Source organism: Archocentrus centrarchus, chromosome 17 (genome assembly GCF_007364275.1).
Source record: "Archocentrus centrarchus isolate MPI-CPG fArcCen1 chromosome 17, fArcCen1, whole genome shotgun sequence".
NCBI lineage: Eukaryota > Metazoa > Chordata > Actinopteri > Cichliformes > Cichlidae > Archocentrus > Archocentrus centrarchus.
Window position 1 is genome coordinate 27,403,473 of NC_044362.1, and position 16,135 is coordinate 27,419,607.

The following is a 16,135-nucleotide window of genomic DNA, read 5'->3' on the forward strand; positions in this document are numbered from 1 at the left end:
TGTCAGGACCAATCTGTATGCTCTGACTCTGGTAGCAGGCTCATGGCGTTTTGTTACCTGACCCCCACTATGTGGCTGTGCTCAGAGGAAGAGGAGAATGAAGTTACTGCATGGCCTCGAGCTGCCTCAATAAACTGACTGACTCACACCCAGACACAAGCACATCTCCACGTATTCTGCCTTGAAACTGAAGCTTTAGGTTTTTCATAAGTGCTGTTAGCATTAAGGACAGGCAAAGTCAGCAAGCGATGACAATGATGGATTAGATTTTATTATTGTGTCATGCATAGAAAATATGCCCAGCGCGAACAGGCATACAACACGAAAAAGGAAAGAAAGAAATCAAGTTAGAATAGCACCATAACTTAGAAGTGCTAAATAAATAATCCAGCCTGACGTCTTCTCCAAGCTTTAAATATAAAGGCATCCAGTTAATAAACACTGAAGTTATTAAACAACCATTTCATTCTGTCAGTGCACCAAAACATTTCTGGATTTTTAACAGATGTTTCATTAAATGAAGTCATCATCTTATAACATATGTCAGAATTAAACCCCATTTCTCCATCTATTTAAGGAAATCCTTGACATCTGCAACTTTTTTTTAACCTTTTTTTAATTTTTTTTTTTATTTGAAAGATAGCAGATTTACTTACATATACTTATTTCGTTTTCCAGACATCTTCCCAGTTTCCAGGTTTTTTTTTCCATTAAACTATAAACAAGAGGGGGGGGGGGGGGGGGGGGTGGGGGGGGACTAAAAACAGCAAAATAAATAGGAAAAACAAGAGTAAAAGAGGAACATAAAGAGATGGGGGGGAACACAGTAATGCAACTTTCACCAGTTGGGATGGAGAAAAAGAGAGGTTAGAGAAACCCGGCTCTAAATGAGGTTACATATTTTATCCACCTGTTCCAAATTCGGTAGAATTTATTTCTTTGGATATTCAGGGTGTAGGTTAATTTTTCCATCTTGAATAATTCAAAAGTAACGTCTAACCAGCCATCTATTGTAGGGGGGTTGGGTTTTGTTTTCTAACCTTTTATTGGATTATGATGAGCTGCTTTTTTAAAATGCTCCTGACCAGTACCTAAATAAGTTATACAGTGATATGGATGTGTATTATTGTGCTTTATGTTTTATTACTAGTTGTGTAAATCACATGCACACTGATCTCTGTGTGCTGCTGTGTCTCTATGTGGCCATCGCTGTACATTTGCAGACTTTCCTGTTGGTTGCTTTCTGTATATAAAACTCTCCTCTTGGCTCACTCTACCTGTGTGCATTCATATGTATCAGGAAGGTCTTTGCTCTCGCAGTGTTTTTCCAAATGTTTGTCCCCAGAATCAGAACAGAATTGAGCCCAAAAGCTTTTAAATATATTGTCTGTTTTTCCTGGAAGAATCTAATGAAGGACTGGAAATTCTCAGAACTGGTTACTGTGGTGGATTCTAAATCAATTTTAAAGGATCATGAAAATAGTACTCTGGGTTAATATGATTTCTTCTTAGAGTTGTACTGAAATTGGTTTTGACCTTCATATTTTATTGCATATGTTTTGGATATTGTTTTGTCTGCTGCCTCTTGGCCAGGTTACTCTTGAAAATGTATTCCCAATGAGTCTTTGACCTGCATAAATGTAGGATATAATAATAAGGATAAGAATTGTTGCAACATGTGGGTATCCAGCATCTGCACCGGATTACCATTTCACATGCAAATCATCCTTTGAAGATGCTGCACGATGTACAGTGATGTAGACCACAAAGCCTTGTTCCGCCTCTGCTCAGCTTCATTTTAATGCAACTTAGATGAACTGCTTCTGCAATCGTAGTCTGGGCTAATGGTAAGTCATGACCCATGCCAGGATTATACTGCTGTTTGAAGCTGCTCTCGGCAGCAAACAAGAAGTCTTTGTTTGAGGCTTTCCAGTGTTTTTAACCTGAAATGCAGACAGTCCTCCAGAGTAATTGTGACCAACCATATGTTTTTTATTTCCTCAGCTCACTGTATCTTACATGGTCACAGTATGTGGCCCAAACGTGCCCTGTTGAACAATCACCTTAGTATATCAGTAACTTCATCAACAGGATGAAGTAAATTCTGGGAAATACACCATGCATGAGTGAGAGGCTTTTTTAAGTGTAACTGTCTTTCCACTTTGTTGCTTTTAGTTGACACAACAGGAGCAGTCTTCTGTAAAACTGTGTGATTTGCATTTTGGACTATGCGTACTTTGTGCTTGCTACATATTCTGTTGGTGTGCTTATACACTGTGTGAAGAAAGGAAGTTGGGTTAGTTTTTTGTTTGTTTGTTTTAATTGACTAATTGAGTTCTCTTCTGTTGTGTTCCCCTCTTCCTAAACTCCAGTCAGGCATAGACAACAGATGTTGAAGTCTGTGGCTACTGAGGAATTTACTGGACAAATATTGTAATTCTCTGACATCTTGAAGTGGTGTTTGTGTATATGGATGTGTGTGACAGCACATCTGAGGGTAAAAGACTGCAGGCAGCTCAATATTTTGGGTTCAGTTTCACACACATTCACAGGCACGAAGATTGCCTGATCAAATCCCTGTAGAAACTGGGAAAGACAGCAGTCCAGTACATGGAAGTATCCGTCTGCAGAGATAAACACAAACATTTCTGCAAGCTTATGTGTTGATTGTGAGTAACGATAGATTGTGGTCATAGGGCCCAGTTTGCACACTTTCTGAATTCTAAATCCAAGTAATACCTGTTGTTTAAGATAATGCCTGTTCAGATGAAGGTTGTTGCATGTTGTACAAATAGATAAAAATATGTAAAGGTCTTCGTGCATGTTTGCTGACAAGAAATGTCCCTCCCTGATGGGAAATTTGTGGTTACATTTATGCATAAAATTTGCGTTCTGTGTGTCTAAATTTACTCCCTGAAATCATCACTTTAAGTTAAACCTGTTTCTATATTATAGCTATTTTTTCCATTTCAGCATCAGTTTCCTTTTTTACTAGTAACCACAGTTGAACCAGAGCCTCGCCTCATCTCGCCTCATCTCTCACTGTTAAACTACAGTTGTTTGTGATATATGACATGGAATTAGGGCGTCTTTGCATACAAGATATAAGGTCAGCAACATTCTTCTGGACCAAAGCTGACAGACAAAGTGAAGGACCCAGCGTAGTTTAAACCTAATGAATAGGTTTACCCATTCGGCTGCCCACTCCTCGGCCTGTACGATGGCCAGACGGTTCATGTTAAGGAAACCAGCCACTTTGTCAGCCAGTTGAATGGGCCTGCAGACCAGATTTTGTTCAGGCAGTTGGTCAATACATCAGCCAACACACCAGGCAAGCCGTCTGTAGTCACCGCAACCAACTGGTCAGTACTCTACTCTGAGCTGTTAAATGAGTAGTTAGACTGAGTAACACTATTAGTCAGACCCTCTGTGGAGCTTGAATGTATGTCTGTATGTTCATGATGGCGAGTGTGATTGGACCAGGTGACTAATGAATTATGAAGCCAGCAAGTCCTTCTGTTTCTGTTTCTGCTGCTGACATCAGGGAGTGTTATGTTGCTATGACTGGAGTTTTCAGACTAACTCAGTATCTAGTTGCATTGCAAAATAATTTGATATTTCCCAATCTTATTGTCACAATGACATGTGCAGGCAAATGGAAATGTTTTTGCAGTTCCTCGTTCAATACTATAATACTAAATACTAATACTATAATACTAAAATGTTTCTTCCTGTTAAAAGGGAGTTTTTCCTTCCCACTGTCGCCAAGTGCTTGCTCATAGGGGGGGGTCGTTTTGATTGTTGGGTTTTCTCTGTAATTATTGTAGGGCCTTTACCTTACAGTATAAAGCACCATGAGGCGACTGTTGTGATTTGGCACTATATAAATAAAATTGGATTGAATTGAATTAAATATTTTAATTGGCAAATTGTTGTCCTTGAATTTAAAGAAGCCCTATTGCATGTTGTTGGTTCTCAAGCTAATAACTTATTGTAAATTATGTTATAGCATTTCACTATTCAGGCATTTACTTAGCTGACATATTTTAAAAACTATTTTCTGTGGCTGTTGGGGTATGTTAAGGTTGAATGTAAAGCTTGTATAAAAAAAATTTGGATATTTACCAGTTAAGTTATAGATGTGTCTTTCTCTTCATGTAGTACATCAATGGTGGGAACCTGGAGCAGCTTCTGGACAGCAACAAACACCTGAGTTGGCCAACCAGGGTGAAATTAGCCTATGATATTGCCAGCGGTCTAGCCTACTTGCACTCCAAAGGCATATTCCACCGGGACCTCACCTCCAAGGTTAGTTTGATGGCTGAATTTGTCATTAAGAGGTGAAACAGTAGGTACAAAAAAATGGCCTGCTTGTGGCCCCAGAAAAATAAATGCTTCAGTATCGTTTGGACGTTTTCAGAATACAACCCCTGTGGTGTTTACAGAATAATACAAAATATGAGAAAATACAAAATGTTTGACTTTGGCTACTTTATAGGTTTCCTGTGGCTAGTAGTTTATAATAAAATACTAGTTAGTCTAAACAGATTATTGTTTTTCTGTTTGTTTTTTAATCCCGGGATAATAAGGGAGTTTATGTTTAAGTGTGTCCTTGGAACACAGCTTACCATCCCTTTATTGACCTCTCTGTAAAGACCACCATCACTGTCAGATGTGATATTTTGTACCAAGCTGCTTCTAGTTTTCCAACTTGACCCAGAGCCATGTTGGCACAGCGAGGGAACATGAACAGTATGCACTCTGCTGTAAAATCATATTTATTTCCCCTCTCAGCTTATAGTTCTTCATCTGTTAAATAATAAACAAGTGCCCTGAAAAAATAAAGTGTGTGAAATTTTCGTCTGGACTAGATGAAAACACAAAAAGCAAGAGAACACTTGCGGTCATGTGATGTATTCATAGCCTTCATATTATAGTTCCTCAATATGAATGCAGAGTTCATTTTGCTTTGACTCATACCAGTCAGGGAAGTAAATGAACAAAGCAACATTGTCTGGTTTGTATTTATTTAATGCTCTTCCAAAGACCCTCCTCTTATTGTACTTTCCTCCTTTATTGCAGAAATTGTCCTGTAGTTTAAAGAGTAACATGCTGATGAAGGAAGGGAGACGTCTAATTATGCACTGGATTACTGTAGCATAAGTTACCCCAGTTAGACTGATATATAAATAAACTGAGTAGGTAGAACATTAACATTCAACTCATCTGAGTAGCTGAGACTACCAAATGTCACAGATAAGTTACACAGGGGTGTGCAGATGAAGTGCATGTGCTGTTTTAGTAAGTAAAAAAAAAATTCAAGTTCCTATCAGTAAACAGCATATTTACAGGCTGTTAACTGAACTTGAAGTGGAAGGTTCCAACTTGCAACACTATGTATTATGATGAATGCAAGTTCAGTAGGAAGTGGAGGTTTTGGCTAGTATTGCTAGGTCACAAAATGTTTTTTTTTTAATCCCTCACTGTGGCAACTTCCTCAAGCTTACGTGTCTTTCTGCATTCACAGAACTGCCTGATCAAGACTGATGATGGCATCTACACAGCAGTGGTGGGAGACTTTGGCCTGGCAGAAAAGATCCCTGCCAATCTGTAAGGAAGATTCAGTGATCTCTACACAAAACATGTTCAGGCCTGGATCTTTTATTAGTATTAAAAATAATAATCATAACTTCACTGACAGAGAAACATTTGGAGGCCCTACGTCTGTTTTTCTACCAGCGTAACAGTCACAATTACTCATGTTAACACTGAATCTAAACTGTGTTGTAAAAGGGACCAACTAAAACAGTGATGTCATTGATAATTATCACCCACCGCTGGTTTTTAGTTGGACTTTCACTGTATTTGCATCACAGCTGTTCTCATCCACCTTGTACTAGACTCAGTCATATACAGCTGTCAAAAACCACACGCACACCACGTACTGATCACTAAAGAGTTGGGGAAATGCTGATGAACAGACACAGACATTTCGTAGGTAAAACCACAGGCCTTTTTCAAAAACCCAGAGCTAAAATTAGACTGATTAAGACAGCAGACTCGGCTGTGTATGTTAAAAATACCAAAACTGATCTCTGTGCTAGCTTTGTTTTATCTGGTAAATAATAGCTGTACTCTAAAGCTGCAGTGGGTTTCATCAGTTCGGCCAGTGTTGTTACAATAAAGCACTTGCTTGTAGTGGCTGCTACTTAACACTTCTATGAGCATGTCACATAGTTTGGTTTATGTAATTTAATTGACTGGGATTACATATTTGCTGGGTAGGGTTTTTAGCTCTCCACCACATTTTAGTTTGTGTCAGGAATAAATTAGCACATTGTCACATCTACTTATTAAAAGTGCTACTCATTGTAATGAATGCAAGAGAATATGTCAGGTCACGAGTTTAGTATTCCAGCCTGTTTTTCGTTCATGTCTGTTCTCTGCATGTTTTTTGTACCTTTCTGTTGCTGCTGTTACAGCAACTTAAGCGTCTTCGTCATCCTCCTCCTCCTCCTCCTCCTCATACCACTCACGGGGTTATTTATTGACACATAGGTCAGGCACTAACATTAACAGCCGCCTCTACAGTTCACATTCCCTTCTTTAGTGTTTTGATAACAGTAGGATACTATCAGTGCAGGGTTTTATTTTTTTAATCCTGCAGCAGAACAAAGGAGGAGTCCTGGGTTGTCTTCTCTAAACTAGATTCAGGAGCACCGCCGATGAGACATAATGATAACTTATGTAATGCAGTATGCATGCGCATATGTAAACATGTATGGGTGTTACTGTGCAGAAAGTAACCACTCCCGTTATTATTCCTTATTAGCTGGGTGAGTGCAGCTTGTCAGGAAATGATTAATCTTGCCTTACTTCATCCAGTTTAAATATATATGGAGCAAAAGTTACTGAACTGAAAAGAAAAGAATGTTAAGATTATTATTATAGTGTAGCACTGTAAATGTTATGAAAGGTGATTAAAAGGTCTTCCTGGTAGTTCTCCAGTACCAAAAGAGCTGGGACACCATGTAAATGTAAATGAAAATAGAATGCAGTTATTTGCAAATCTTATAAACCCATATTTTATTCACAATAGAACATAAATAAAACATATCAAAAGTATCATTTTAAGTCTCAAGAAGAGCCGGGACAGGACCATGTGAATGTCTGGGAACGGAGGAGACCAGCTGCCGGACTTTTGGGAGAGGGATGTGTCCCATTCTTGTCCAATATAGAATTCTAGCTGGGTCATCTTTGTCATATTTTTCATTTCATGATAAGCTAAATGGTTTCAACTGGTGAAAGGTCAGGAGTGCAGGCTCTTCTACTATGAAGCCATGCTGTTTTAATAGATGCAGCATGCAGTTTAGCAATGTCTTGCTGAAATATACAGGGCTTTCCCTGAAACATGTTATCTGAATGAGCACGTGTTGCTCTAAAATCTGGTTATAGCATTTCAGCATTGATGAGCAAGTTGCCAATTCAGTAGGCACTAATGCACCCCAGTACCATCAGCAGGCTGTTGAACTGAGTGCTGATAACAAGCTGGATGGTCCCTCACTTCTTTAGTCCAGAGAACACGGCAGCATCCACGTTTTCACAAAAACAATTTCAAGTTACAGTTCATCTGACCCCAGAACAGTTTTCTGCTCTGCTTCACTCAATTTTAAGTGAGCTTTGGCTCAGAGAAGATGGCAGCATTTCTGGCTCATGTTCACATATGGCTTCTTCTTTACATCATAAAGCTTTAACCTGAAATTGTGGATGAGATGGTGAACTGTGCTCACAGATGCTGATTTCTGGAAGTGTTCAAATGTTCCTCTAGCTGTTTATTTTTAGTACTACTTACTTTTCTAGCCTTTCGTTGCCCCCATCGTGTTGCTCCCATTAAATTCAAAATGAGCTAATATTTTCATGAAATGCTAAAATGTCTCAGTTTAAACATTTAATTACCGTAGATGTTTCTGTGTTCTGTTGTGATTAATATATTGGTTTATGAGATTTGCAAAATCATTGTATTCTGTTTATATTTACATTTTACAGCGTCCCAACTTTTTTTTGGAATTGGGATTATAATTTCTAATTTATCCCCCCCCCCCCCCAAAAAAAAAAAAAAAAAATCACTGGTATATACATGCAGAGCAAGTCTAGAGCAGAAAAACAAGGGCTTGTTTTTCTCCTTGTTTTCACTGATGGACTATATTAGTTTACTCCACTAATGCACTTAAACTGGCTTTTACTTTAACTGCTAATGCTTCAACATCAACCTGTTAGCAAGTGATTATATTAAGTTTTATGTTATATTTCAGAACCTTCATTTACTCACTTATGAACAGGATCATGGCAGGCTTCTCTTCCTGGTTATTTCCAAGCAACTTTGCACCAGTTTGCCACATCCTATAGAAAGTTTAAAATCTTTATTACATCAGTAAAGCAGGAACACAGGGTTCAGTAGTAATCTTAAAGTTTCTTACATTTTCTGGCTTTTTTAAATTTTTATTTTATTATGATGGCATGCTGCATATAATAAATTATTGTGTGTCTGTTGTGGTGTGTTTAGCGCTGAAGGAGAGAAGCTTTCAGTGGTTGGGTCTCCTTTCTGGATGGCTCCGGAGGTGCTGAGAGATGAACCCTACAATGAGAAGGTAGATGTTTGTCTTTACAACAAGCGTTGCTATGGCCTCAGATTGGATTGAACATAAACTTTGATTAGACATTGTTAAATTAGTTTTGATTAAACCTAAACAATCCCTGATGGAAACTGAATCTTAGGAAGAGCAAAAGCTCATTTTTTGCCTTTGCAACTACTAATGATACAAGCAGATGACTCACAGTTGCTCTGACTTTGAATTGTTAGAAAGGGGAATATTCCATTTTTATAAACAGTCTTTCTTTGCTCTTGTGGGTATGTGTGCAGATGTTAATTTTGATCTATTTTCAGGCAGATGTGTTCTCCTATGGAATAATCCTGTGTGAAATCATTGCAAGGATTCAGGCCGACCCCGACTTCCTTCCTCGCACAGAGGTGACTGCTCATCTGCCTCCCATCTCTTTTCCAATCATATGACCTTTTAATACTCCGTCTACATGTTTGCTCTGTACACAGACTAATCCTGTTGTTGTGCCATGGTTCTCACCATGCTTATACAGTAAAATAGTCACTTTTCTCACCAAACCGAAAAGGAGTGTCAAACATTTTCCCACCCTTTTAAAATTTTTACTTCAAATATTTAATATTAATTCATCTTCTAAACTTTCTGATTGTGCTTATCTCCTAGCTTTCTTTGCATGAGGCAAATAGTATATGTGTTGTACAAGTAAATTAAGGTTTGCATGTTGATTGTCTTATTCAGTCTTATTCAGTCTCATTTGTAGCTGCAGTAGCATCTTATACTGGCATTAAAATTATGAAATGCAGAAACTTTAATCACGCACACACTTGCGCTCTCTGCCCTGTTTAACATTAAAATCTCTTACCAAGCATCTTCTGTATGGAAGTTGGCATGATTTCATTAAGAATGATAACTGGTCAAAAGGATAATCCTTTGCATTCCAGTGTGAATTGTGCCTTTAAGCTTGGCTTAGAAGTAAATCCAAGTGGCTGGTTATTAGTCCTTGATGGTCTATTCGCAAAAGAAAAGTTGGCAGCCAGCAGGATCATGTCAGAGGGATTAGTGTGACATGAAGCTGGCTTTGGCAGTTGAGTTGCAGTATGTCAAACATCTGATGAATCTCTGTCTGTCTCCATCTTTATCTCACTGAATATGGATTTCCTGTTTGTCCTTCATGTATCTCACACCTCCTTGTCCTTCTCTCTGCGCTTTGCCCTTCTGACTAGAACTTCGGCCTGGACTATCACACGTTCCAGCACATGGTTGGAGACTGTCCGCCTGACTTCCTCCAGCTGGCCTTTAACTGTTGCAATGTGAGTCCATTATACAATCTCATTCTTTGTCATATCAAAAATAATACAAGTTCAAAGTAGGATTTAAATACTGAGGTCAGTGCGTGTCCGAGTAATCTCTGTGAGACAAAACAGAGGCTGCTCTAAATGATCTGTTTCACGCTCTGTTAGTTTTTTCCTGCTCTTTGATTGGTACGATGTCCAATGGGAGCAGATAACAATAATAAATAGTCATCTGAGGTACGCAGCTTTGGCTGTGAACACTTAAGCTGCACCCACCTGCTCTTCAGACCTTCTGTTTGTGTTTGGCAGCCAATCAGAATAAAGTTGACTCGAGGGGTGAGAAGCTTGCAGCTTATTTCAGACATAATGAACCAAGTGGCTGCATCAAAACCCAGAATGAGACAAATATCAACTATTTTGACTTGTGAATCATTTAAACCTGCTCTTGTAAATAAAAAATCTGGAGCTGAATGAACAGCTTAGGTTTCCTTTAAGCTTAAAATACTTGTTGGCTTGAGGGAATACTTGATTGTTATTGTTTACTGGGAGATGTGCGTGATATTGTTCATTGCTCATCAATTGCCAATCTTCTGCTTTCCATTTTGCAGGAGCGGTGAGCATGTAGGGCTGCTTATCTCTGACAAGCAGTTACAGGAAGGGAACAAAACATAGCCGTGTTTGCTCTGTTAAATATTTAAAAGATTTCTAGCAAAATGAATGTGTTTGTCAGCATTAGTTCACTGATAATAAACAGCTGCTGTCTGCTTGTGAGAAACCTGAACAGCTTGCAGGTAGGCAGCAGTAGTAGCTTATGAAGTTGATGCCTCACTGCTACCGTGCTTCAGTCTGTTTTTATAATGTGTTTATCACAAACTTCTCTATGTTGAGACAACGTTTCCCAATTGGCTTTGTCCTGGAGTTTCTCCTGTTTTATTTTTAATTAGTTAAGTAATGTTTATTCCCTTGTTCAGAAATAAAGGAGCAATCTGATTATGTGAATAATCGGATTTAGCTCCCTGTCCAGAAGGGGTTCTGTTCTCTCAAAGCTAGACTTCCTACTTGGCAGATTCTGCTTTTCTTAATATTCATACACTGGTTTGTTGTTAAAGTAACTGGAATAAGCAGTAAATAAACCAAACCAAATAAAATATACTTGTACACTTTAAATGAGATTTTGCTGCTTTTGTTTTACCCACATCATTACTGAACTGAAAGCATGATTTTTTTTTCTCTGAAGTTAATTACAACAACAGATGATGAGTGCATTAAATACTTTACAGCACCCTGCTGATTAAGACTAGATAGGCCTCTTCTATCCCTTCTCATCCTGATCTGTGGTCTTGCTTTCATCATCCTTATCCTCCTTCAAGTCTGTTTCCAAGCCCGGTTCTTTCTAGCATTTCATTTTGACCTCTTTGCACTTCTTTGCCAGCTGAGTATCATCTTTTAGCCACACTTTCATTCTTAATCATGTTTTCTTTTTCCTCCCAGCAGCCTGTTTCCCTGATTGAAATTTCCTGCATCTTCCAGTCTTCCATCATCACCTCTTCTTATTTCTCCCCCTTTTGTTTTGCCCCTGAGCTTTGACATCCTCAGTTTCCTAAATGTCCCTCCAGTTTCATCACTTTAGTTTAAAAAAGGTTCATAAAATCAGCATGTCACTGTTCAAGGAAGTTAAATATTAAGTAGGAGTTTTCCTGCAGAGGGGAATTTATAATGTTCTCATTGAGAATTTTAGCAAGAGCCAAAGGTATATCAACTGCAGTGTAATATAATAGTAAAAGCATTTGACTAATTTATGGTGATAATTGTGCTTACATGTGTTGGCACCACCCAAAGGTAAATTCCTAGTCATAAAAAGCATTTTATTATCATTTTATTGCTAAAGACAATTAAAAATTTATTGACAGAAGGGAATCATCAATGTTCATTGTTTTTTATGACCGATCGTAATATTATACAGCGGTCTGCTGAGAAACTGAATGTTTTCCAACTAGAGTACCAAAAATAATTTTTTAAAAAATCATAAACGGTCCTTTGTTTGTGCCACTAAAGCGCCGCCCTCTAAAACACACTTTAAAAGGCTTGTGGAGTCATTGATGTGGTTTGTTTATGCGAACTATTATATAGTGTTACATAATCAACATATTTTTTTATAATAAAATTTAAAGTAATTCTTTGTAAGGCTGCAACGTGTCTGTGTAGATTCTCAGTTATCCAGGTCATAGTAGTCTCTGGAGCTTGAAAAAGGCGACTGGACTTCTTTTTGTTTCTTGAAGACGTTTCACCTCTCATCCGAAAGGCTTCTTCAGTTCTCAACCAAATGGTGGAGAGACCCAGGTATTTGAGACGTGACTTTTATGGACTGTAAAGCTGAACTTTATGAGGGGTGGAGGGCTGTGACCCAGGTATTTGAGACCCAGGTATTTGAGACCTCCACCAAATGGTGGAGAGACCCACAGGGGTTTAAATACCTGGGTCTCTCCACCATTTGGTTGAGAACTGAAGAAGCCTTCGGATGAGAGGTGAAACGTCTTCAAGAAACAAAAAGAAGTCCAGTCGCCTTTTTCAAGCTCCAGAGACTAAGGCTGCAACGATTCGTCAAGTAACTCGATTATAAAAATCCTCAGCTCAAATTTTTTGCTTAGACGCTTTGTTAAATCCACGAATCTGCAATCCACGGCAAGCACACATAGGCGGAGCGGATACAGGGACGGTGAGCTCAAGTGGAGTGAAAGAAAATGTTTTTCTACCGTCAGCGCTATTTCCTGTAACCATCGTTATAAACTTTACTGGGAAAAGCTGGCGGAGTCCTTCATCAAAACCACCTGATCAACAAGCTCCAACATGAAGAAAAGAGAACTTTGTAGCTGCACCCATCTGCCGCTGTTTGTTTTATACAGGGGAAAGCTACAGTAAATAAATAAATAAAATATGCAGATACAATGTTCAAATCAGGCAGCTCGCTGAAGGCTGACGGCAGCCGTCCTGCTTTTATGGCAGCTAGAAGGGGTGATTCTAAAGGAGGGGGTGTGAGGTGAATCAGGCCACATTTATTTCAAGCCTTTAAAAACATGATTTTGCTGATTTTGTGTCATATAAAATATCAATATTTAAAAATATAAGAAGTTTTTTTTCTCTGTAGGTCAATAAGAATATACATGGGTCAGTAACACTCTGAACCACACTGAATTATAATTAACATTAATTTGTTAACATTTTCTGCAGCAGGAAACGCTGCAACAAAGCACAGGGGAAACCCCACTTCTGAGAATGTTGATATGCTCGCTTTTCTTCATGCTGTTTTTTTAAAAGGCTTAAGACCACACATAATTACTCATTCAGCAGCACACAAACACAAGCACAAAAATGCATGCATATGACCACACCCAAATGACCTCATCCATAGATGCAGCACTGTCAGAGCTCTTCTTATGCTTCCTACTATGTAAGAAAGCTTTGCAAAATGACGAAGTAAAGGCTGTTTTATTTTATGCTTTAGTTCAGGTTGTATGTATACTTTTATTCCTGTTTGACATTATGGCATGAATATTTATTTTGCATTTAAGACAATATTTTTCTTTAAAAAATATGACTTTAATATGTATAAATACAGTGAAACGCTTTAGGTTTTTTTTTTTTTGACAGATGCTGTATGCAGTTAAACTTTTAAAAACACTGCAATTTCTAAAATGGAAACCAGTGAGCAAATTCAAGACCTGTGTTTTTTTTTCTCTTTTCAATATTTATTATTGCTGATTAATAAGACAAAAATATTTCTTACTCGATTGAGTAATGATAGAATTCTCGATTACTAAATAAAAGCATTTGATGATGTTTTGTAATTATCGCAGTCATCCTCTAAATTGCTAAATCTGCATTTCTCTATTTTTCCCCTTTAGATGGATCCTAAACTCCGCCCATCCTTCTCAGACATCGTCAGGCACCTGGAGGAGATTCTCGCACGTCTTAAAGTTGATGAGATGGAGCAAGAGTGTGTCCGCTCACTGGGGACAATGACAAGAAAACCATACCCAAAGGTAACAGCCCTCACCCTCATAAAGTTTCAGCTTTACAGTCCATAAAAGTCACGTCCTTTTATTTACACAGAGATGCTTGTAAATTCCTGTGAGGGAATGTGAAAGGAGGGGAAACTGTAATCAAACAAGGCAACAGAGATTTCCCTCACCTCGCTCTTACCACTGCACACAGACTCTGTGGTCTTATTTTTTCAGCATGTCGACTAGTCAGTATTTCACTACTTATCCAATGAGTGTCAAGCCTGGCACATTCTTCTCTAACACCACAGTGCTTCCTGTCTGAAAGCAAACCGTCACTTACAGAGCCGCTGTTTACGCCGTCCTCACCCAAACATACAGCCAGGTTTGCCCGGGCCAGATTTTACATCTGAATTTCCTGTTACTGCACGCAAGCAAGTTATTTTAAAGAGCATCATGTTAACGTTTATCTGAGTCCCTATCACAGAACTGGAGCTCTGACTTTGGTTCCTGATAATATAAACTTCATCGACACTAGAAGAGGAAATTTGGTCGGAGATCAACATTCCTCTTTGAGACACTTAATCCATGCAGGCCCAGGTTTCACTTCTAATTTGGTCCCATGTAGGGCCGCCTGCATGTCTGACACATCATGGAGTCATGAGCCAGTAATGATTTTGTTTAGGCAAGCGACAGAGCTCCTTTTTTCCTCACTACATGTTACATCAGAGCTGTGATACAAAGCATTTATACAACTGTCAAGATGACTTTATTTAATTTTTTTATCTGGTCATCAAGGTGACAGAATATAAAGCACAGTCTTAGTCCGGTGACATGAGGTGGATCCCTCATGCGGCTGTTACTGTGTGGAAAACACAGCTTGGATGTGACGCCTCTCGTCAGCTGTTGGCTGTTACATCATAAACTTCCTTTTCACCCTTCCTCCTTCCTTCTGTGTCCCACTCCTCCTACTCCATCTCCCTCTCTCTGCTGATAACATCAATGTTTCCTGAGACCAGGATCACCCTCACAGTAGGAAATGTTTTTTGCATAACAAAAACGTTAAAACTAAATATTTTTCCAAAGTAGCTTTTTTTTTGGTCCACTTTAGTTTCCTGGAATAAAAGAGACTTGATTACTCAGGGATGTGCTTTAAACTTTGATAGGAGGAAGATGAGCGAGAGATTTTGTTTATCTGTTATTTGGAATTACAGAATTCAGAATTACAAGTTTAAATATTTATGAATACTCTTGTCTTGGAACAGTGTTAACAGTTGTCGGAGGGACTGTTTCTGTAATCCTCCTATTTTTCCTGCCATACCAGTATTGTGAGAATTAAAGCCAGCCACCCCACTGAGAATGTCTGTTTAAATAATCTCATTCAGTGCCTTGGGGGAAACTGTTATCACACAAGGTTTGAAGGAATATCTGCACACATTGACTTTAGCCTATGCTGCCATCTAGTGGTTTAAAAAAAAATCTATTTCACCATCAGTGTGGCTGTTTTAAAACAGAACTTGCATGCAGTTCAGTGAAATCTATGTATAGGATTTATGTAAGATGGTTACCTTAAATATTCTCTTCATTTAAGGTGAGAAGATCCAGGGGTTCAAGCGAGGGACTCCTCTTGGTTTCCAGAATGATAAAATTCCTCCTAAGTCACCCCGCCCCAGACGAAACATCTGGCTCAGTCGCAGCCAATCGGACATCTTCTCCTGCAAGCCGGGAAGAAAGGTCAACGTTCAGGACCCTTACTACAACCCCCCAACTGCTAAGAGAGCCTCCAAAACCCGCAAGATCAACCCTTTTACAGCTCGAGAAGACCTGTGTGGTGGGAAGATCAAGTTTTACGATGTTCCCAGCAAGTCTGTCTTCTCTCTGGTGTTTGACCTCCACTCACCACCAGGAAGTGTTTTCAGTAACCAGCCGTCTGCTCTCGGACCTGGAGGATCCCAACAGGAGGCGTCCTACTACTGGCAGCAGCTGCCAGGAAGACAGTGTCACTCCTTACCGGTATCGCCCCAATTGCCCCGCTCTGAGATCTTCCACCTCGCCACTGCTGTTTGCTCCAACAACGGTTCTCTTAACTGTAACTCCAGTCAGCTGTCCGCAACTCTTCCAGGTGAGCTCAGTGGATGTTTTGGAAATGTAAAGGATGGGCTTTAAGTAGAAAGCAACCTGCAGGAATAGATTTTTATGACTATGACATATGGCTAATTGGCTGCCC

At 39.0% G+C, this 16,135-nt stretch overlaps 1 protein-coding gene across 1 annotated transcript in view; it reads left to right on the top strand.

Moving 5' to 3' along the window:
• LOC115795614 (dual specificity testis-specific protein kinase 2-like) overlaps positions 1–16,135 on the top strand; it is a 37,186-nt gene that overhangs the window by 18,064 nt on the left and 2,987 nt on the right. The window contains 8 exon segments of the mRNA XM_030751601.1: positions 4,162–4,308; positions 5,528–5,610; positions 8,564–8,648; positions 8,945–9,028; positions 9,842–9,928; positions 13,813–13,909; positions 13,912–13,950; positions 15,500–16,030. Coding sequence (XP_030607461.1) covers positions 4,162–4,308; positions 5,528–5,610; positions 8,564–8,648; positions 8,945–9,028; positions 9,842–9,928; positions 13,813–13,909; positions 13,912–13,950; positions 15,500–16,030 — 1,153 coding nt within the window.